Here is a 23,432-nt window from a genome sequence, read left to right as displayed (position 1 = left end):
CTGCTGTGACACTGGCCTCTGGCCAGGAGCTAACTGTCTCTGGAACAAGACCTTGAAGCAATAGAAAGAGGCACTGGCCTTGTCAGCCATCAGATAGAAGGCATCTCTCCTCACGGGACTGGCCTGTGCTTCTGCCCTAGAGCAGGTAAGGTGCAAGTTGTTTATTGAGCCTTCAGAGGGTGCTTGCTTAAGAAGATGCTGAGCAGAGACAGGGACACTTGCTTTCAAACCTGGAGGCAAATTTTAAGAACAAAGCGCCTTCTGGTGCCAAGCACAGGAGTGTCTGAGAAGTGCGGTGGATAAAATGCATGTGGATTTGCTGATCGATTCTGAACACACTTGTTTGTTTTACAAGGAAGTAAAATATTACCATTTCACATGTTTATAATACCTCAATGAGCAGGAGAACATAGATTTTACTGATAACTTATTTAACCGCATCGACCCTCCAAAACACGCAAAAGAACCAGAAGGAAAAGAAAAAGATGTTTTGCAATTGGAATAGGTATCACAGAGTCCATGTACTAAAGCTCATATACATTAGTTGAAGTAGACTCCTCACAGGCCTACCCATGGTCTATTACACTTTTCACACAGTTTGAACAAGCGTGATTACCTTGTTCCCTAGTTCATACTACTCAGAAAGGGCAATGGAGGAGGGGGCATGGAGAATTAGGCAACAACAACTGGCTAGTAGAAACAGTTAAATCATAGCAGCAAAAAATATCAGCTAATAGAGAGGAAATCTATGGAAAAGTTAGGAGGGAAGAGTCAGGCATTGAAAATTAAAAAGCAGAACAATCTGTGCCCATTTACTATAGGGACAAATAGCCCTCCACAGTTTAGGAGCCCCGAGGCAGCACTGAGTACAGCATATTGAAAGAACTAATGCTATTATAAAGACAATCTTAACCCATCAAAAAAGGATGCAATTATTTCCAGGTTCAGGGGTCAGGAAAGTAAATAGCATTTTTTGAAAAGCTTCTCATCCAAAATGGATGCATATTTTAAGGGGAAATTGTCAGGCACTAAAAGCGTTGAACCTCAATTACCCAGAAAAATGAGTTACGTGGAACACTCACAGTATAGTGTGGCTTAATAGATGACCGATCATAGTTGAAATACATCTTCCTACCGTACTGGAATGCACATTGAATACATTCTGTTGTGATTTACATATCTCCCTGAGCTATAAACTCTGATGAGTAAAATTTGCGGTGAACAGGCTTTCACAACTACTTATGCAAGTTATCTGAGATTACATTAGATCAGTACAGCTTACATTCTTTCCTCCTGTGATGAATACGAGATGTGTCTTTTTTTTCATTTTTTTTTTTTCATCATCAGGTAAAGAAATGTGTGAGGGAAAACATAAAGAACAAATTTGAAAGGTAATTTTATAATAAATGTGTGCCTACTTCTGTACTAGACTTGCTGAGTTATCAATACAGCCCATGGAGAAGTAGATTTAAGGAAAGAACTTCAGTGCCAGGGGACATTTAATGAACCATATCGATGAGAGTAAGAAATAACATTTACTTCTTCCCAGTTGCAGACCCGATGGTCAGCTCTACCTGAATGTTCCACAGAAACCACATACCCAAAACTGAAAATCAAACTACCTCTTCCTCTTCCATTCCCTGTGTTAATGGTATCTCTTTCCAGTCACCCTAACCAGAAACCTGAAATTAACCTAGTCTCCTCCCTGTCCCTCAAACACCACAACTAGTCACCAAGTCAAATCAATTCTACCCTCTCAATTCCTCTCAGACCTCTCCCCTTCTCCCCATCCCCAGAAGTGACAGTCCAAGCCTCTATTCACTCAGAGCCAGCTTATTTCAGCTGTGTTCTAACTAGTCACTTTATCTCCAGTCTTCTTCCTCTCCACTGCAGAAGCCACACACTGAATCCTTCACACAACTTGTGTGATCTTTGTGAAAGCAAAAGCTTCTAACATTCATAGCTTCTGCTGACCACTGTGCCTACTGTGCACTGTACGGCCCTAGTAAGGGCATCATTCCTGGTGTGGTCTGTGTCAGTGGAGGCACTAGGGCTTTTGCAGTGCACAACCTGTACAACCATAGGAAGCAGCTTTCTCTATTGCCCTGCTTACAACACTCCAATGGCTTCCGATTGCTCTGGAAATAAAGTAGAACCATTCAACATGCCTTATGAGCCCCCTGCCTACCTCTCCAAATTTCTCTCTCTCCTTTACCCCCCATATTTTACACTCCAGTCATTTAAAAGGTATTTACAATTCCCCAGACCTACTCTGCTCTCCTCTCTCTGCTTGTCTTTGCACATCTTATTTTCTTGCCTGGAATACCATTAACGCCACCTATCCCTACCGCATTCAATCGCCACCCGCTGTCCAGCTGGACATTTGTGTGCTTCTCTCAAGATTCAACTCATGCATCACTCTCTCCATCAAGTCTTCCCCTAACTCCCTAAGCGAAGCCAATCATTTCCTCTTCCGGCTGCCCCAAGGAAGATTCTGCACACACATATGTCATTAGCTTATTACACTGTAGCGTAATTTCCGGGCCTGAGCAATCCATAAATGGTCATTTTTGACGTGATTGTTCAGAAAGTTATTTACCACAGTGACAAACTTTGTAAACATATTTTAATATACAAATAGCTTTGAAGTATATGAAATCCATTTACATTTAAAATTGTTGTATTACAGTGTGTACTCTAATCGCATGGCTACAAATCCCTTCCGGGGCAAATGCTGAAAAGGTACAAAAGTACTGCAGACCCAGGTAAAAACACAGCACAGCAACTGGTGTCCTTTAGGTGTTATGGCAATTGTAATGCCACAGGAATGGGGGCCTGTCAGCATGTAGGAGCCTTCAAAAGTGTGAACAGATGAAACATGACACAACTCTAGAAAAAAGAGAAATCACTAGCAGTAAAAATGTCAACTTACATTTCATAGCATAACTAATTTGACCTTTGTGATTAAGCATGCATTCCTCCAAAGGAGTTTTTTGTTGTTGCTGTTGTTTTTTTTTTTTTTTCAGCTCCCAGGACGATGCAGAAGGTAAATGAGAACAAAACACAAAGTACTTTCCACTGTACTGCACAGAATGTTTCAGCAATATTTTTTTGTAGTCTCCAAAAATTATTTAAATTGCTCGTAAGACCTGAACTCGTTTGTACCCCATCACCACATTCCCCTTAATGATTTATTACATATAGAAAATAATATTGACCAGCTCAAAACAAAACAAGCAAGACCAAAGAGTTCTGCGTGATGAAGACGCATAGACCACAGCCTTGAATTCATTTCCTCTGGTCTAACTGAAGATGTTTGCATGGCCTCCTTTAGATTTGTGGATAGCACTGAATAAGGAGGTATATTTGGAACATGTGTTGTGGCTATCTGATTTGTGGGAAATTGCCACCAAGTCTATTTTTCGAATACCAAAACTTCCACTGCAAGGCCTAGAACCTAGTAAGTCAAAACTACCTTGGGCGCACAGGAAGGCGCGCACATCAATTGCAGCACCTTGCAGGCTCCTCTGAAAAGCTCTGGCTGAACTTCAGGTCCCAGAGTTGCACTTTGTTCTGAGACTGCCCCCGTGCCCCAGTCAGAATGGCCCCATAGGAACGCAGTCCCACAGCCTGCAGCATCCTCCCTGTTGCACCAACCCCAAAGCTGGGTAACTTCAGCTTGCTAAATGTGAGTGTATCACGACTGGCAAGTGACAAAGTCCATGTTACCCCACTCACTCCCCTTAATCAAACCATGGCAGTGGCCGTAAAGACTTTGTGAGTTACTTGACTTTGCTTTTGTTTGTCCTTCCAAACAAGAGCTTCTGCCTTTGTAGGGAAGCAAGAAGCTCAAGGACCAAGATGAAAAGATGCGCTTTTCTGGGTGCAAAGCCCAAGTCAGTGGCAGCAGCTGTTTCCCGACAACTACTCCCCCACCTGTCCTGCCACGGCCAGCTGCTGGTTTCAGAACCCAGAACCCGAGTGCCTTTTTGACTTGGTTTCCTCCACGTGCGTTATGGGAAAAACAAAAGCAAAAAACATTGCTTTTTCAACTTCAGGGAATATTACAAGGGAAGTGCACTCCTCAAGGAGGCTGGGTTCTGCTGTGTGAGATGCAGTGTTGACACTCTATTCCCACTTCTCCGGGGACGCACCAAAGTGGGTGAGAAGGGGATAGAAGACCAGAACCAGCAATGGCAGAGACATGCTCATACCGCTTCCTGCACTTTCCCACAGCCCTGCAGGGTCCGAGTTGAGAGCAGAGCTGCACGCCCGCAGCGCGGCAGCTGGCCAGAGGAACAGAGAACGGATGACCCAGCGAGTTCGTGACTGGGAGCGCCACTGCAGCACGAAAGCGTGTGTGCGCGCGGTGGGCGGAGGGCGGTGTGTGGACTGGAAGACAAAGTGCGCACGGGGAGGGGTGTGGACTGGAAAATAAAGAAAAGCCGGGAGGGCTGGGGAGGCAGCAGGTGAGAGAGAAGAGGGCAAGCGAGCCAGAGGCCGCCAGGGAGGAGATGAGAGGAGGCGACTTACCTGCCACGAAGACTGCTTGCAGGAGGCAGAGGTAGTTCTTCCCGTACTTCTCGGCAATCCTCACGCGCTGCAGGGCCATGGCCATGTCCACCTGCAGAGGGATCGCCTGGGCTATCGGCATGAAAGTGCAGCCGTCTGGGCTCTGGGGCAGGCCTGGGATCCTGCCGCACGACACTGGGGTCCACGGCGCCGAAGCGGCAGCTTGGGGTATGTGCCTGGCCGCCCGCCTTGGCGAACCCAGGTGGGGCCGGGCCCCTGCCGCTGCCATCCTCACGCTGGAGTCCCGGGCAGGGCCGCTACTCCAGCCAGCAGCTGCCCAGCTCTGACTCGGGCGCCGCCGCTGCTCGCTCAGGCACTGCCGGAGGGATACAGCCCCTGACCCGGCTCAGCCCAGCCGCGCCGCAGCCGCCAGTCCTCTGGAGCCCCTCTAGTAGGGACAGAGGCGCAGGGGCCTGAGAGCTCCGCGCGCGCAGAGTCCGGGAACTTGTTAGGACTTTGGGGCTCCGGCGGAGCGCTCTGGCCACCGCCGCTGCGGGGGCAACTCTCCCTGGGTGCGCACACCCACGCCCCCTCTTAGCCACCGGTGAATGAAAGGAGGCGGGGGCTGTGGAGGAGGGACGCAAGGAGCCAAAAGGGAGAATTTCTGCCGAGATGCCCATTTTCGAGGGACGAAAGGCCAGCCTAGGTTAGCACCTGTGGTGGGAGAGACAGCCCAGCCTCGCACTCTCATGGCAACTCATGCAAGTCTTGGCGGTTCCTTAGCATCCTGGCCAGTATCCACCTGGGCAGAGACGGCGCAAGGGAGTTACACTGTGTGAGCACATGCAGGCGGCCCAGTCAGTGCTGCTGTCTTTGCCCCAAGAGGAGACGAGCCCTGAACAGTCTGAAAGGCCCTGTGCTGAAGCCGAAATATGTCCTCCGAGGATGCAAACAAACACAGATATACTCTGATCTCGGTCTTTGGATATGCCAAGTCCCACACCCTTCAGGTTCCAAATGCCAAGCCCCCTGTATAGACACTTGAGCTGCCATCTGCCATGGGCATGAGAGGTTTGACACGCTTTAGAGAGGACACGAGAAAATGGAAAGGCAAGAGGAGGCACCCCGTTTAAGAAGCCAAATGGAAAACGAAAGGAGCTAGAGCTCCTTCCTTGCCCTGAACCCAAAGCCCTCAGAGACTGGGCTAAGGGAAGATGGAGCTCCGCAGTGCCTGGAAGGAAACGGGAATGCAGGAGCTGAGGGAGCCCTGCTTGTGAAGCAGTAGTCGACTGAGGAGAGGCCTGGGGTGTTAGCATTTTAAAAAAATGTGTGTCTGAAGCCGAGCTAATGCCATAGGGATTCGCCCCAATTTTGCTCTAATGCTTAGAAGTCCTGATGGGAATTGCAAATGCCACATGTCACTTTTTTCTTTAATACTTATCCTCTTCAAAATTTTCTGGCGGGAGAGTGGACTAATATTATACAGGCCAATCATTCCAAGTAGATCTCTTATGAGCAATCACCAATTTATACCCGAGGAAAGTGGGGTAGGCAAGTGCAAAAGGCAGAGTGAGTAAGGGAGGAACACACACACACACACGTCCCCGCTACAAGCACACACCTACACACCTCTTCCCCTAGCCTTGCTTTTTCAACTTCTGGGAGTTGATTTGTATCTTTTTATCTGAATGTGTAAGTTATTTGAATGTGTTAAGTCAACCAGGCAGAATGTTTGCCAGCCTCTCTCTTGAATGTGTGCAGAGGGTAGAGGAGCAACCAGTTAAAATTTCCGCACTACTGTGGATAGGATGACATTAAGAATTCTACTAATGTGGCAGTTGTTGTAAAATAAGTTAAAAATAAATAAGACACAAATGAGGGGTAGTCTATAAAAGTTCTAAATAATAACCTAGGAAGACATTTTAAAAATATAACAATGGGAAAGACTTTCCATAGCATAATTTAAAAATATGAGATTGATCTGCAAATGGACAGATGCCCTGCCATGTTGTCAAGTGTAAAAAAGTAAGATGCAAAATAATATTTATTGTTTGATCCCTTATTTTAAACACTATACGTGTGTATGGTGATAGAAAATGATTGGGAAGGATACAAACTGCTAACAGTGTTGATCTCTGTAAAGTGAAATTGGAAAGCACTTGGTTATAGGAGAAATCTCATGTTTTTGCTTAATAAGTATGTTAAACTTTTTACGGTTATTAGCAACTGTTATTTTTGTAACTCCTTTTTTTAAAAAGAAGGAAATAAATGGAAAAATAACTTTAGGTTTAGAAAGCTATTAGAAACTTAACAAGATAAAAGAATGTTTTCTACATATGTAAAAAATATAAAAATCTAAAAGGAAAAATTTTAAACTTCTGTATAATTAAAAACATAAACAAAAGTCAAATCACAAATGGGAGGTTATTTACAAAGAAATAAGGTAACCAAAAAAATAATATCCTTCAAGGGATCCAGAATAGCCAAAACAATCTTGAAAAAAAAAAAAAAAAAAAAAAAAGAGGACTCACACTTCCTGATTTAAAACCTTACTACAAAGCTGCAATAATCAAATCAGTGTGATACTAATATAGTGATAGACTTATAGATCAATAGAATAGAACTGCGAATCCAGAGAAAACCCTTGCATCTAAGGTAAATTATTTGTGACCATGGTGCCAAGACAATTCAATGGAGAAAGAATAGTCTCTTCAACAAATTGTGAACCTTAAAATGTACATACCCTTTAACTTGAGGATCTCTCCTACAGAAATAATCAGAGATTTTTGACAAAAGTTTATATGCAAAGCATTATTAATTATAGCCCCAAATTGGATACAACCCACACATCAAACAATAGCAGGATGATAAATTATGATACATCCATAAATCCATTATCCATAATGGATTTTATGGATTTTTTATCCATAAGTGCATACAACGGATTGTTACGCATATGAATTATTAAAAATGGCATTCCTTGTAGTGATGGAACTGTTCTGTATCTTGATTCTATCAATGCCAATATTCTGCTTGTGATATTGTACTATGGTTTTGCAAGATGTTACCATTGGGGGAAACTTGGTAAAGGGGATACAAGATCTCTCTGTATTATTTCTTTTTTTTTCTTGAGATGGAGTCTTGCTCTGTCACCCAGGCTGGAGTGCAGTGGCACGATCTCGGCTCACTGCAACCTCTGCCTCCTAGGTTCAAGCAATTCTGATGCCTCAGCCTCCTGAGTAGCTGGAATTACAGGTGCACGCCACCACACCGGCTAATTTTTGTATTTTTAGTAGAGATGGGGTTTTGTCATGTTGGCCAAGCTGGTCTCGAACTCCTGACCTAAGGTGATCCACCCACCTTGGCCTCCCAAAGTGCTGGGATTTCAAGCGTGAGCCATCACGCCCAGCCTCTGTGTATTATTTCTTACAGCTGCTTATGAATCTAGAATTATCTTAAAAAGTCTAATGTTTACAATGAAATTATTGAAGGATTTTTAAGAACACGAGAAAATGATCATGACCTTATGTTGATTGACTTATCTGCATGCAAGATGAATATGCAGTATAATTTCAGCTACGTGCTATCTATAAGCATTGAAAGAATGCTGGAAAAAACATTGAGTGGATGGATAGATGATAGCCAAATATGAGAGAGGGAGAGAAAGCCTAAGCTCACATGAGCTCCTTCTGTGTCATCCATAAAATCATTAATTATGCAGTCATTGAAAATAATTACCTCTTTTCTGAAGCTTTGCTAGACTTCCTGAACCAAACACCTTCTTTCATGCCCGTTCATCCTACCTTTCTCAAGCTGATTCTTATCATGTGTTGCAATTGTTTGCAGGTCTATCATTCAGAAATACTCTGAGGCTCTTGATGCCAGGAGAAATGTCTTATTAAGCACTGTCTTCCAGGGCTTGGCATATAGTAGGCCCTCAAAATGTGGGTTACCTGAATGGGTGAATAAAGTGACAATGAGTGAACATCAGTCTTAATTTTACTGCCGACCCTTATTGGAAAGAACACTAATCTCAGGGTTTTTCAGGTCTGAAGAAAAAGACGCATAGCTGTAACTCAGTCTTTAATTTGCATAGCACATTCAGATTCATCTACATTACTTTATAATGCAGTCTTTGGGGCCTTACAATGTAACTAACTCTTTCGGAAATAAGGCCCTTCGGTATTATTTCATTAATGCCCTTGGATGAAGTCTAAGGATAAACCAGCGTTATACCAAATTTCTCTCTCTAATGTGATGTAGTAAGGTGTTACACCATTTGCCTAAATCTTACCCCTCCTGAGTAGGACACAGGGAATTTGAGTAACAGGGAATACCCACCCTTCCTTCCTTCCTTCCTTCCTTTCTTTTCTTGTCTTTCTTTTCTTTCTTTCTTCTCTTTCTTTCTTTCTCTTTTTTCTTTCTTTTTCTTTCTTTTCTTTCTTTTTTCCTTCCTTCCTTTCTTTTCTTTCTTTCTCTTTCTTTCTTTCTTTTTTCTTTCTTTTCTTTCTTTCTTTTTCTTTCTTTTCTTCCTTCCTTCCTCCCTTCCTTCATTCCTTCCTTCCTTCCTTCCTTCTCTTCTCTTCTCTTCTCTTCTCTTCTCTTCTCTTCTCTTCTCTTCTCTTCTCTTCTCTTCTCTTCTTTTCTTTTCGTTTGAGACAGAGTCTGGAGTACTGGAGTACAGTGGCTCAATCTCAGCTCACTGCAGCCTCCACCACCTGGACTCAAGCGATCCTCGTGCCTCAGCCTCCCAAGTAGGTGAGATTACAGTTGCACGCCACCGTGCCTGGCTAATTTTTCTATTTTTTTTTTTTTTTTTTTAGTAGAGATGGGGTTTCGCCATGTTGGCCAGGCTAGTCTCAAACTCCTGTCCTCAAGTAATCTGCCCACCTTGGCCTGGAATATTATTTCGTCATAGTAAATTAGTCATACGTTTTGAGAAATCAGAACGTCTGAAATGCTGAAAATGGAAGTAGGCAATAAAATTAAAAATATCCTTACTACCTTTGATTTTGAGAGGTTCTACAGAATTCAGGAAGTCTATTGACATGTGAGGGGGTTACCAAATGAAAACTCCTCATTTGTAGAATAAGGATAATAGCAACTTCACAATTTATATACATTACTTATGATTATATAAAGGACTGTATCAAGTTTCACACATCAGGTTCTTTGCCAGGTGTGCAGGGGACATTGGTAGTTTTTGCCTGCCTAGTTGGCATCTATGTACTTCAACATTCCTATGGAGAGTCCCTGTTCCATTCTAAATCCATGTGACACAGATGAGACTTCCAGCAAACCCCCACTTCAGGGCAGGAGGGTAGTCCAGGTCAAATAAATCAGCGTATTCTGTCCCCATGACCACTGTGATAAGTTTGAAGCAATCATACACAATCCCAGGAATTTCTAGAACCAACGAAAGGTAGAAATTATCTTCACTGAATTGTTCGTTACAAAGATGAGGTAAGCCTAAGGCTGCAAAGACAGGCTGCCTGAAAATGAAACCAATATCATGAAAACAGGGCTGATACATATAAACAGATTCCTAATGATATTATTTGAACATCTGGATCCAGCCATGACTGAAGAAATATCCACCCACTAGATTTTTCAGTTACATAGATCAATAAATTTTCTTTTGTGCTTAAACTAGCTTACAGTTGGGGTTCTATCATTTGCAACCAAAAGAATCCAAACTAATACATTATGACTAATACATTATAATCTAACTCCAGATTGGCATCATGGAGCCTTCTTAGATGTATGTAAAAATCCTGAAAAGTATGTTAAATGCAAGGGAGTCATTTTGACACCCTCAGCTAAGTAAGCCCAAAGAGATTGATCAATGAATTGACCCGAATCCAGGCCCTGACATTGACTTAATGTTTATCCCTTCTCAGGAAATTCCTCAGAAATTTTATTCTTATATGTTTCCATTTATAGATCTTCAATTTCGTGCCATTTTAAAGGCCAAAACTTTCCTTTCCAAAGAAAACATTGTTTCAGAGGTAAATATGATTTCTGTTGTGCTTTAAAAGAAGTAGCTCCTTTAAAACTTGCTCTGGGCCAGACGCGGTGGCTCACGCCTGTAATCCTAGTACTTTGGAAGGTCAAGGTAGTTGGATCACTTGAGCCCAGAAGTTCAAGACCAGCCTGAGCAGCAAAGGGAGACCCCGTCTCCATAAAAAATACAAAAATCAGCCAGGTGTGGTGGTGTATCCCTGTAGTCCCAGCTACTCTGGGGTCTGAAGTGGGAGGCTCACCGGAGCCCGGTTGGAGGTCAGGGATTGAGGCTGCAGTGAGCCACGATTGTGCCACTGTACTCTAGCCTTGGTGACAAAGCGAGACCCTGTCTCAGAATAAAAATAAAAATAAAAATCCGTGCTCTGTTCTGATGGCCAAAGGCTGTGTAAAAAGTTTAAGAATATTTCCAATGCAATTATATTTGTAGTCGAGCAAACAACTACTTCTGTAAATGTTGGCAGTCCTTTTATGAAATGCTTTGAGTACTTGCTCAAACGATGATGATATATTGGAAATGCAAATGTTAACTGCTTGGGGCAAAATTAGAGTCAGGAGTAGGAGTTTGGAATCATAACTTCCCAATTCTTTCTTTAATTTTTAGCTAGACCTGCTTCTTTCCACATTAGGCATGATGAGTTTAGGCTCAATGAAATGGGAATGGCTTGTTTCTTTCTGAGTTTCTGTGCCACCCAATCAAATATTTACTGACATGAATTGGGACTTGAGACTGCCATCTGAAAAGATGACCAAGTTAAACAGCTAGAAGACCAAGTTAAACAGCTTGACCTAACAAAACTGGTTTTACCAGACTGGTTATATAGGTCACGTGAAGATAAAAGTATAGGTAATAGACTGTACTATAGGTCCATAGTTGTACATATGACCTGGTTATTTCTCAAAAATATATATTCTTAGGCAACGATGACCAATAAGAAATGTACAACGAGGACTTAGTATGTAAGACATGTTGTTTAGTTCATATAAAGACAAATTTAAAGGATCAAGTCTTTACATGATGAGTAGTTTACCATTTTAATTTGATATACAGTTGCTGTTACTACTAATAATTACAAAATTAATACTAAGTATACATCTTCATTTGCATAATGTTTTAAGCACTTTTTCATCTCTCATCTCATTTGATCCTCCCAACACATGTACAAGGAAGGCCCAGTTTATTTACTGCCACTTTCCAGGTGAGGAGACTGAGGTTTTGAGGAGCTGAGTTTCCGAAGTTTGTGCTGTTTGTCCAAAGCATAACTAGAACTAGACTGTAAGTTGGCTGACTCTGATCCTAGCATTTCTGAAATGAAAACAACCATACCAATGAATTATAATTTTGCAGATCTGTAGCTTGATAACATTATGCCAGAATAAAATTCCGTAATTCTCAGTCTTCCTCTGTCTTAAAGGAATCTTAGTGCTTATAAAGCTTATAAAGTCTAGTCTCCCAATCCATGAATAGATTCACCTCTTAGCAATCACTGTATCAATTTTAAGGATTCCAGTATTCCAGAATATCATATTTTTTATTGTAACAGCATTAGTGAGATAGAATACACATGCCATACAAGTCTCCCATTTAAAGTGTACAATTCAATGGTTTAAATATATTCACAGAGATGTACAACCATCACAATCTAATTTTAGAACATCTCATCATCCCCAAAAGAAACCTGTACCCTTTAGCTGTCACTTCCTAAGGCCCCACATCACCACCAGCCCTAGGAAACCACTAATCTATTTTCTGTCTCAATGGATCTACCTATTCTGGACATTTCACGCAGACGGAATCCTGCAATATGTAGCTTTTATATTTGGATTCTTCCACTTAGCACGTTCTCCAGGTTTAACCATGCTGTAGCATGTATCAGTATTTCATTCCTTTTTAAGGCTGAATAATACTTCATTGTATGGCTAGACGACATTTTGTTTATTCATGCATCAGTTGATAGATACCATGTTTTTTAAATATAGAAATATTGAAACCCTGATATTTTAAAACAAAATATTTTTTCTCCTAAGAACATTGTCATTTTTATCTGAAATCTAATCTTTGGATGTGCACAGAGAATATCCTGTATTAAAATTTCAAGCTAGAGATACACTCATTTTGAAAGTATTCTCAGGACAGACTTTCCAAGGCCTCTTATTGTTGTTGAAATAGCTAGTTCTGGGTTACTTGTGTGGTCGAGCATCTTTTTCTGTTTCCTAGTCATTTATCTGTTCTTTCAGAGTCTGTTTGTGTCCTTGGTCTTCTTTCAGAGGACTCCGATGGAATAAACTTAGAATAGGGTGTGGGCATTAAATTGGGGACATGAGAACGAAGTTGTGATGGAGGATGATGAAAGGAGAGAAATAGGTGCTGGGAGATTCTTAGGCCCAATTTGCATTGTTTTCCCTTTCACCTGACCACTTCCTTTTCTCTGGTTTAGGTTCCTTCTGCTTCCTTCCTCCTTTTCCATCCAAGCCAGATTTCTTTTCTTAGGAGCCTACCCCTCCTATGATAATTTGTTCTACCCAGAATCTTCATTCTCAATCATCCTATCTGGAGGCACTCAATCCAGAAGGACAGAACAGCCTCATCTGAGCCTCCCCCAGGAGGAACAGCACGTTATAATATTGGGAAGAAGATGATAGCCGTATCTCCATTTTAATAGCATACTGATATTTTGGCATGACTTGAAATACCGTTGTAGCTGGAGGAGAGTTTCACCACCACTACCCATATTCAGACCAAGCCATGGATCCAGGGGCCTTAGGGGTCAGCTGAAACCCAGAGGTCTGTAGCATTTGTGCTACATCTCAGTCACTGGCTCTGTGGCTGTTGCTGTTGCAGACCCCTCCCAAGCCACTGTGGTTCTTCAGGATGCAAAGAAAGACACTCCCTTCCTTACCTTCCTCTCAATGGTTAAAGGCTGTTTCATGCAATAATTAGTCTGTGTAGTTTGAAATGGCAGATGAAACACTATTTTCACTAGTTTTGGAAGGTCAAAGGTAGACAAAGTCATGAGTCAATGTTCAGGGAACCCCAGCTTAGGATGAGGTGGGAGATAGGCTCACAGAAAGGAATATGGACCAAAGGGAAGCCTTGCGATTTGGAGACAGCAGGTACTGTGAAGGGTAGGAGTGAGGCTCATGCCCCAAAACAGTGACATTCATTAAAAGACTCTAATGTGGGAAAAGTCCCTCCTGCCTCCCCAGATCCACCCATTATCGAAGGACAGCACCCACACATAGCACATCCCCTCCTCCCAAGGGAGTAGAGACTTCTCTGGGGAAACTGAAGGCCCTCTGGAGGAAAAACTTCCCAATCTGGTATTTATGGGTTTCCCATTATAAGATTCTATACCTCCTCTTGGTCACCCTAAGCAAAAATTTCCAGTTGGCAACCCTCTCCTATAAACTCCCCCATCAGTTTTTCTGGATGTCATCTTTAAATACGAACAGGCAGGCTAAGATCACCAAATGTTTGAGGCAAGTCACCGTGATGGTTACTTTTACGTGTCAGCTTGGCTAGGCTATAATTAATCAATCAAACACTAATCTGGGCCTCGCTGTGAGATTTTTGTATATATGATTAATTTCTACAATCAGTTGACTTTAAACAAAGGGGATTAGCCTTGAAAACCTGGGTGGCTCATCCAATCAGTTGAAAGGTCTTAACAGCAAAACTAAAATTTCCCTGAAGGAGAAGAAATTCTGCCTCAAGTCTGAGGTGTCAACTCCTGCCTGAGAATTTCCAGCCTGCTGGCCTGCTTTATATATTTCAAACTTGCCTAGCCAGCACCCCATGATCCTGAAAATCAATTTCTTGAAATAACCACCTGCCTACTACAAAAACACCCTCTCTCTGTCTCTTTCTTTCTCCGCCTCTGTGTGTCTCACTCTGTCAATAGATTATACATGCATGTATATAATACATAATTTAAAAATACACAAATGTAAAGCACACACGTAAGATTCTACACATACATGTACAAAGTTTACTAGTTCTTGTTTCTCGGGTAGAACCCCAACAGACAGAAGTCACCAAATGCAAAAGGAGCCCAAGACAAACAGTGAAAATATCTGGGCCCTGCCTGCTTTGTCAATCTTAACCTCGTACACTTTGCTCCAACCACACTAGCCTTCCTGGTGTTCCTGGAACATAGAGTGCTTGTTCTTTCCTCAGAGTCCATCACCCCTGGGGCTGCCTCCCACTGCAATGGTTTACCTGGCCTGCTATCCAGATTGTATTCAGGTCTCTGTTGAAGTACTGTCACAGCAGAGACACGGTCCCAGTCTACTCTTTAAAACAGACATCCCCCTACTCCCATATGCTCCATCCACTGAATTTTGTTCATTCATAGCAATGACAACTTCCTTAAATAATAGTATTTATCTGTATATTTACTAGTTTTTTTCTCTGACAAGAAAAAATTACCTACACCAGGAACCTTTTACGTCCTTTTTCCCCTTCATGTCAGACGGGTAATGTGCCAATGTTGTAACAAGTTTTGAGGGAGGCACATCTCACACATGTCCATGAAAACCCAATCATCACACTTATGAACTAAAGAAGGATCTTTTTGTGTCTTCTTCACTACTGTGTCCCCATCACCTAACACAGTGCCTGGTCCTTTAAGAGCTGAAGAGATGATATATGGATGGAATGATAAATGGAAAAAATCTCTGAAAGAAACAGATGTAGTTCAGGGAACAGTGAACTTTAAAAACAATGCTAATTGGTTACACACTGAAAGGTTCAAATCCTTATTATAATCCATAAACAATAATGGAATACTGTGAACAAAGAAAAGTTGGAGAAAAAGAAAGAGAGCTTTTAGACCTGAAAAAGATTGGCAAAACTTTAAAACCTCCACAGAAGCGTCCTAAGCTACCAACACAATGTCACTGAATGCAAAGTTAGGAAGGGAAGTGCAGAGTTGACCCTCACTAGCTGGTTCGAGCCAATATCAGCACAACACTGATAGGTGCAGGTAGCTGATGTGGTAGACACTGTAATGTGCCCTTCAGATCCTCCTTCAGGAAGGAAGGACTTATTGCCCCGTCTGTTGAGAAGGCTGGCAGATAAGTCTTTGGCTGTCAGCCTTATTCAGGGATTGCTTCAGCTGAAAAGAGCTACCTAGCCAAGGTCATAGCCCCTTCCAAAGGCATATCACATTAAATGACTGAACAACTTGGTGTATCAGGGGCTAGTTCCCTGGTCCCAAATGGGGACCACACTGGCAAATTATTCAATCTTTAGAATTTCTTGTAAGGTTGCATGAGGCTTCTGTCACGAAGCCTTCTTCCTTCTCTTCCCTACTCTTCTGCATGTGTTAATCCCAGTAATGTGCCTTAATATACCTCCTGTATCTATTTTCTCTTCTAAGTCATGAATTGCAGTCATTAGATGATAGTGATCAGGAGGAGAGAGAGGAGTGAGTGTGGAAAATTTGAGGAAATAAGGGAAGGGTGAAATTGTTATTTGAGAGTGAGAAATTGAGTTTCTAGCAAAGTATAGTGGAATTGTCTCAGTGTTGAGTGAGAAAAAAAGATAAGAGACATGAAGAATAAATTCAGGAGGTCCAATATCCCACAGGAATCCAAGAGAAAAAAAGAACAGAGAAAATGGGAAAGGATAGGCTGGGCACGGTGGCTCATGCCTGTAATCCCAGCACTTTGGGAGGCCGAGGAGGGGAGATCACCTGAGGTCAGGAGTTCAAGACCAGCCTAACCAACATGGTGAAACCCCCTCTCTACAAAAAATACAAAAATTACCTGGGCATGACGGTGGGTGCCTGTAATCCCAGCTACTCAGGAGGCTGAGGCAGGAGAATTGTTTAAACCCTGGAGGTGGAGGTTGCAGTGAGCCAAGATTGTGCCATTGCACTCCAGCCTGGGTGACAGAGCAAGACTCTGTCAAAACAAAACAAAACAAAACAAACAAAAAACAAAAAAACATACACAAGGGAAAATTGGGAAGGATATTTCAAAGAAATAATAGAAGAAATAGAAAAAAACTTTTCCGGAACTGAAGAACAAGAATATTTGTATTAAAAGAGCCTATCAAATGCAAAATGAGATTATTCAGAAATAACTACACTGATAGACATCCTTATGAATTTTAAAGTATACCACAGACATGATAGAGAACTTAAATATTTATAGATGGAAAGAAGTAAATCTCTTACAAAGGATCAATAGGCACAGAGAAAGCTTTCAATAACTTCCAACATCCCTTCATGATAAAACCCCTCAACAGACTAGGTATCAAAAAAATACATCAAAATAATAAGAGCCATTTATGACAAACCCACAGTAAACATCATATTGAATGGGCAAAATGTGGAACCATTCATCTTGAGAACCAGAACAAGATAAGGATGCCCTCTCTCCACTCCTATTCAACATAGTACTGGAAGTCCTAGCCAGAGCAATCAGGCAAGAGAAAGATGCCTCCACGTATGAAAAGAAGTCACACAATCTCTTTTCCTTGATGATATGAATCTATACTTAGAAAATTTTAAAGATGCTGCCAAAAGGCTCCTAGAAATGATAAACAACTTAAGTTGCAGGATACAAAATTAATGTACAAAAATCAGTACCATTTCTATGTATCCACAACATCCAGGCTGAGAGTGAAATCAAGAACACAGTCCCCAAAATGTAACAAATCACCACTAAAGAACTTACTCATGTAACCAAACACCACCCGTTCCCCAATAACCTGTGGAAATGAAAAATTAAACAAAAATAAAGAACACAATCCCACTTACAATAGCCACAAAGAAAATGAAATACCTAGAAATACACCTAACCAAGGTGAAAAGCCTCTACAAGGAGAACTACAAAACACTGCTGAAAGAAATCAGGAATGACACAAATAAATGGAAAAACATTCCATGTTCATGGATTGGAAGAATCAATATGATAAAAATGGCCATACTGCCCAAAGCAATTTACAGATTCAGTGCTATTCCTATCAAACTGCTAATCACATTCTTCACAGACTTAGAAAGAAAAACTATTCTAAAATTCACATGGAACCAAAAAAGAGCCCAAATAACTAAAGCAATCCGAAGCAAAAAGAACAAAGACGGAGGCATCACACTACCCAACTTCAAACTATACTATAAAGCTACAGTAAACAAAACAGCTTGGGTGGCTGGGCACAGTGACTCACACCTGTAATCCCAGCACTTTGGGAGGCTGAGGTGGGCAGATCACTTGAGGTCAGGAGTTTGAGACCAGCCTGGCCAACATGGTGAAACCCCATCTCTACTAAAACATACAAAAATCAGCCAGGTGTTGTGGCGGGCACCTGTAATTCCAGCTACTGAGGAGGCTGAGGCAGGAGAATTGCTTGAATCCAGGGGCAGAGGTTGCAGTGAACTGAGATCATGCCATTGCACTCCAGCCTGGGTGACAGAGTGAGACTCAGTCTCAAAAACAAACAAATAAAGACAGCTTGGTAGTGATACAAAAACAGATACATAGACCAAAGGAACAGAATAGAGAGCTCAGAAATAAAGCTGCACAGCTACAACCATCTAATCTTTGACAAGGCCAACCAAAACAAGCAATGGGTAAACAATTCCATATTCAGTAAATGGTGCTGAGATAACTGGCTAGCCATATGCAGAAGACTGAAGCTGGACCCCTACCTTTCTCCATATGCAACAATTAACTAAAAATGGATTAAAGATTTTAATGTAAGATCTCAAACTATAGAAATCCTGGAAGAAAACCTAGGAAATAACTCTTTTTGACATTGGCCTTGGAAAGAATTTTTGGCTGAGTCCCTAAAAGCAATTGCAACAAAACCAAAAACAGATAAGTGGGACCTCATTAAACTAAAGAGCTTCTGTACAGTAAAACAAACTACCAGCAGAGCAAACAGACAACCTACAGAATGGGAGAAGATATTTGTAAACTATGTATCTGACAAAGGCCTAATATTCAAAATCTATAGGGAACTTAAATAAATTAACAAGTAAAAACCAAATAACACCATTAAAAAGTGGGCAAATGACATGAACAGACACTTTTTGAAAGAAGACATACAAGTGGCCAACAAATATATGAAACAATACTTAGCATCACTAATCATCAGAGAAAAGGAAATCAAAACCACAATGAGATACCATCTCACACCAGTCAGAATGGTTATTACTAAAAAATAAAAAAACAACAGATGCTGGCTGGCAAGGCAGCAGAGTAAAGCAAACACTTATACACTGTTGGTGGAAATGTAAATTAGTCCAGCCGCTGTGAAAAGTAGCCTGGAGATTTCTGAAAGAACTTAAAACAAATCTACCACTGGACACAGCAATCCCATTACTGGGTATGTACCCAAAAGAAATTATTCTACCAAAAAGACACATGCATTTGTATGTTCATCACTGCAGTGTTCACAATAGCAAAGACATGGAATCAACCCAGGTTGCCATCAATGGTAAATGGGATAAAGAAAATGTACCACTCCTATTCAACATAGTGTTGGAAGTTCTGGCTAGGGCAACCAGGCAAGAGAAATAAATAAAGGGTATTCGATTAGGAAAAGTGGAAGTCAAATTGTCCGTGTTTGCAGATGGCATGATTGTATATTTAGAAAACCCCATTGTCTCAGCCCCAAATCTCCTTAAGCTGATAAGCAACTTCAGCAAAGTCTCAGGATACAAAATCGATGTGCAAAAGTCAGTAGCATTCTTATACACCAATAACAGACAAATGGAGAGCCAATTCATGAGTGAACTCCCATTCACAATAGCTTCAAAGAGAATAAAATACCTAGGAATCCAACTTACAAAGGATGTGAAGGACCTCTTCAAGGAGAACTACAAACCACTGCTCAATGAAATAAAAGAGGACACAAACAAATGGAAGAACATCCCATGCTCACGGATAGGAAGAATCAATATCGTGAAAATGGCCATACTGCCCAAGGTAATTTATAGATTCAATGCCATCCCCATTAAGCTACCAATGACTTTCTTCACAGAATTGGAAAAAACTACTTTAAAGTTCATATGGAACCAAAAAAGAGCCCGCATTGCCAAGACAATCCTAAGCCAAAAGAACAAAGCTGGAGGCATCACGCTACCTGACTTCAAACTATACTACAAGGCTACAGTAACCAAAACAGCATGGTACTGGTACCAAAACAGAGATATAAACCAATGGAACAGAACAGAGCCCTCAGAAATAATACTACACATCTACAACCATCTGATCTTTGACAAAACTGACAAAAACAAGAAATGGGGAAAGGATTCCCTATTTAATAAATGGTGCTGGGAAAACTGGCTAGCCATAAGTAGAAAGCTGAAACTGGATCCCTTCCTTACACCTTATATGAAAATTAATTCAAGATGGATTAGAGACTTAAATGTTAGACATAAAACCATAAAAACCCTAGAAGAAAACCTAGGCAATACCATTCAGGACACAGGCATGGGCAAGGACTTCATGTCTAAAACACCAAAAGCAATGGCAATAAAAGCCAAAATTGACAAATGGGATCTCATTAAACTAAAGAGCTTCTGCACAGTAAAAGAAATTACCATCAGAGTGAACAGGCAACCTACAGAATGGGAGAAAATGTTTGCAATCTACTCATCTGACAAAGGGCTAATATCCAGAACCTACAAAGAACTCAAACAAACTTACAAGAAAAAAAAAAAAACTATCAAAAAGTGGGCAAAGGATATGAACAGACACTTCTCAAAAGAAGACATTTATGCAGCCAATAGACACATGAAAAAATGCTCATCATCACTCGCCATCAGAGAAATGCAAATCAAAACCACAATGAGATACCATCTCACACCAGTTAGAATGGCAATCATTAAAAAGTCAGGAAACAACAGGTGCTGGAGAGGATGTGGAGAAATAGGAACACTTTTACACTGTTGGTGGGACTGTAAACTAGTTCAACCATTGTGGAAGACAGTGTAGCGATTCCTCAAGGATCTAGAACTAGAAATACCATTTGACCCAGCCATCTCATTACTGGGTACATACCCAAAGGATTATGAATCATGCTGCTATAAAGACACATGCACACATATGTTTATTGCGGCACTATTCACAATAGCAAAGACTTGGAACCAACCTAAATGTCCATCAGTGACAGACTGGATTAAGAAAATGTGGCACATATACACCATGGAATACTAAGAAGCCATAAAAAAGAATGAGTTCATGTCCTTTGTAGGGATATGGATGCAGCTGGAAACCATCACTCTCAGCAAACTATCACAAGAACAGAAAACAAAACACCGCACATGTTCTCATTCATAGGTGGGAATTGAACAATGAGAACACTTGGATACAGGAAGGGTAACATCACACACCGGGGCCTGTTGTGGGGTGGGGAGAGGGGGAAGGGATAGCATTAGGAGATATACCTAATGTAAATGACGAGTTAATGCATGCAGCACACCAACATGGCACATGTATACATACATAACAAACCTGCACGTTGTGCACATATACCCTAAAACTTAAAGTATAATAATAAAAATAAAAAATAAAAGTAAAAAAAAAAGAAAGAAAAGAAAATGTGCTACATATACTCTATGGAATACTAGGCAGCCATAAAAAAGGAATGAAATCGTTCTTTGCAGCAACATGCATGGAGCTGGAGGCCATAATTCTAAGCAAGTTAGTGCAGGAACAGAAAACCAAGTACCACATGTTCTCATTTATAAATGGGAGCTAAGCATTGAGCACACATGGATATTAATATGGGAACAATAGATATTGTGGACTACTAGAGGGTGCAAGGAGGTGGGGAGGATTAAAAAAAAAACACCTATTGGGCACTATGCTCACTACCAGGGTGACAGGATCTGTACTTTAAACCTCAGCATCATGTAATATTCCCATATAACAAATCTGCATATTTACCCCCTTATCTAAAATTAAAGTTGAAAAAAAAATGAAACAAAATGACATTGAACTTCTCAATAGCAACAGTGGATTCTACAAACTAATGGAAAAATAAAAACAAAATCGGTGAGAAAAGATTTTTCAGCTTGGAATTTTATACTGCGTCAGACTCTCAAACCAAAATGAAGGCTGTCAAAGACATTTTCAGACATAATAATTATTATTATTAATAAAACTTTATAATCCATATAAAGAAGTTAGTAGAGAATGTATTCCCCCCCAAAAATGATGAAGTAAATCAACGAAGAGCAAGACAATGAATCTAGGAAATAACGATCCGATATAGGAGCACAGACAAAGGGAATTTCAGAAAGAGATTTTCAGGTAGCCTGGAGGGCAACCAGCTCAGATGAAAAAATGAGGACACAGGGCTCTGGGAGGGAGCTGCTCCCATCCCTTTCTACCTCTTTTTCACCTAGTTTGGTGAGTTTTCATTAGGACCTTTTTGGGCCCCTCAAGAAACTTCCAAGAACCTTGCTTATCAGAGAGAAAAAGGGTTGGAGTTTCCAACCCTTTCATTCTGAGAAGACCTCTAGGTTCTTCACATAAACAGTCCCACTTCTTCCCCAGAAACTTTCTACCTCCACAAATAAATACTATAGAGCAAGAATAAAATGCGGTTTTGCCTCACTAGGGACCCTGCTTTAAAAAATGTGAGAAACATCACCATATTCTTTTGGAAGATCGCCCTGAAGACCTCCGATTTTTCTTTGCTCCCCAAGTCTACATCCCCCCAGCTACCTTCTGGGGATCAAGGTAGTTCTTGGTCTGGAAAATTTGCGTGCTTAAAAAGAACTGGACACAAATAATGGAATGATCTTTTACCCACTGAAAATAAATAATCTGCTGTCCAAATTTATAAGCCAATCATATGCAAGTTCACAAGGCAATTTCTCAAGTCCTAATCACTATAGGGCTCAGAAACTGAGGCCCATAGATTCCATAGGAACCACACCAAGGTACAGCCATCCCATGAAGCCCAGATGCACATCAGATTTGTTATACCAATAATTCCAGGTTTACAGTGGTGAGGTTTTAATCCAGAGTTGAGAAATTCCCACCTGCCTTTACTTGGGAATCCTAATTATTTTAGAAGAACCCAAACAGTAGACAAAGAACTGTCAGAGAAACCCAAAGCAGGTTATTGCAGTCTGTATGGATGGATACACCTTTACAAGAACTGCACTGTGTCCTGCAACTCATTGGTCTTAGAAATGGGGGATTCTGGGGAAAAGGGGAAACAACACAAGAATGAAAATGACTGGCTACGGGGGATCCTATCTATAAAAATATTCCAAGACTGACCCACTCATCGCCCCCATCCATTTCTTATATTAGTCTAAGGTAAAGAAATCCTTACCACAAATGTTTGTCCTTAAGATGGTGGCAGCGTATTCTGTTTCCTCGGCCAAAAGAATGCACAATGCTCTCTGCCTGCTCCAAGAACAAAAGCCTTCTTGCTCTTAACATGAAAAAAAGTTTCAAAGCCAATCTGATGTCAGCAACTAAAAGTGTAGAGAAGCCTTGACTTGAAGTAGAACCGAGAAACAAAATTATAAATCATACACTGTATCACAGTAGAGGAAGGAGACCTAATTTTTTTTTATTTACAAGGACAAATCTGGAGAAACAGAACGCCCACTCAAGAGTTAGCCCGACAGTTTGAAAACAAAATACTTTTGCACAAAATGCAGAAGAAGCTGGGCATGTCTTTTTTTTTTTTTGTACATGACAAAAAAAAATTATATGGTGTACAATATGATTTCTGATGTATGTATACATCCCGGAATGGCTAAATCAAGCTAATTAATACTTTGTTTACCTCACATACGTATCCTTTTTCTGGTGAGGACATGTAAAATCTACTCTCTTAGCAGTTTTCAAGTATACAATATATTGTTATTAACTATAGTTATCATGATGTACAATAGATCTCTTGGCAGGGCGCAACGGCT

The 23,432-nt window shown here is 41.1% G+C and overlaps 1 protein-coding gene and 1 non-coding gene across 5 annotated transcripts in view; both read right to left on the bottom strand.

Annotated features, from left to right (window-relative positions):
- Nucleotides 1-23,014, bottom strand: part of MCF2 (MCF.2 cell line derived transforming sequence) — a 129,700-nt gene extending 106,686 nt beyond the window's left edge. Inside the window, exons 1-2 of one of the 4 annotated variants that reach the window (XM_037989224.2) lie at nt 22,838-23,014; nt 8,316-8,465 (exon numbers count right to left, since the gene is read on the bottom strand). In XM_037989224.2, the coding sequence (XP_037845152.1) occupies nt 8,316-8,367 (52 nt within the window). In that variant the 5' untranslated portion in view covers nt 8,368-8,465; nt 22,838-23,014. Of the gene's footprint in view, nt 1-4,533; nt 4,646-8,315; nt 8,466-22,837 lie in introns of those variants that run through there. The other 3 variants (XM_007992844.3, XM_073013389.1, XM_073013388.1) reach the window with 3 other exon arrangements.
- Nucleotides 15,000-15,103, bottom strand: LOC119621018 (small nucleolar RNA U13). Its single transcript, XR_005237554.2, has one exon. It is a non-coding gene; the product is annotated as a small nucleolar RNA U13 (small nucleolar RNA).
- Nucleotides 23,015-23,432: the final 418 nt, after the last annotated feature.

The sequence above is a fragment of the Chlorocebus sabaeus genome, chromosome X, assembly GCF_047675955.1.
Source record: "Chlorocebus sabaeus isolate Y175 chromosome X, mChlSab1.0.hap1, whole genome shotgun sequence".
Taxonomy (NCBI): Eukaryota; Metazoa; Chordata; class Mammalia; order Primates; family Cercopithecidae; genus Chlorocebus; species Chlorocebus sabaeus.
The sequence above is the reverse complement of the archived record's forward strand: the minus strand, read 5'-3'. Positions and strand labels throughout refer to the sequence as shown.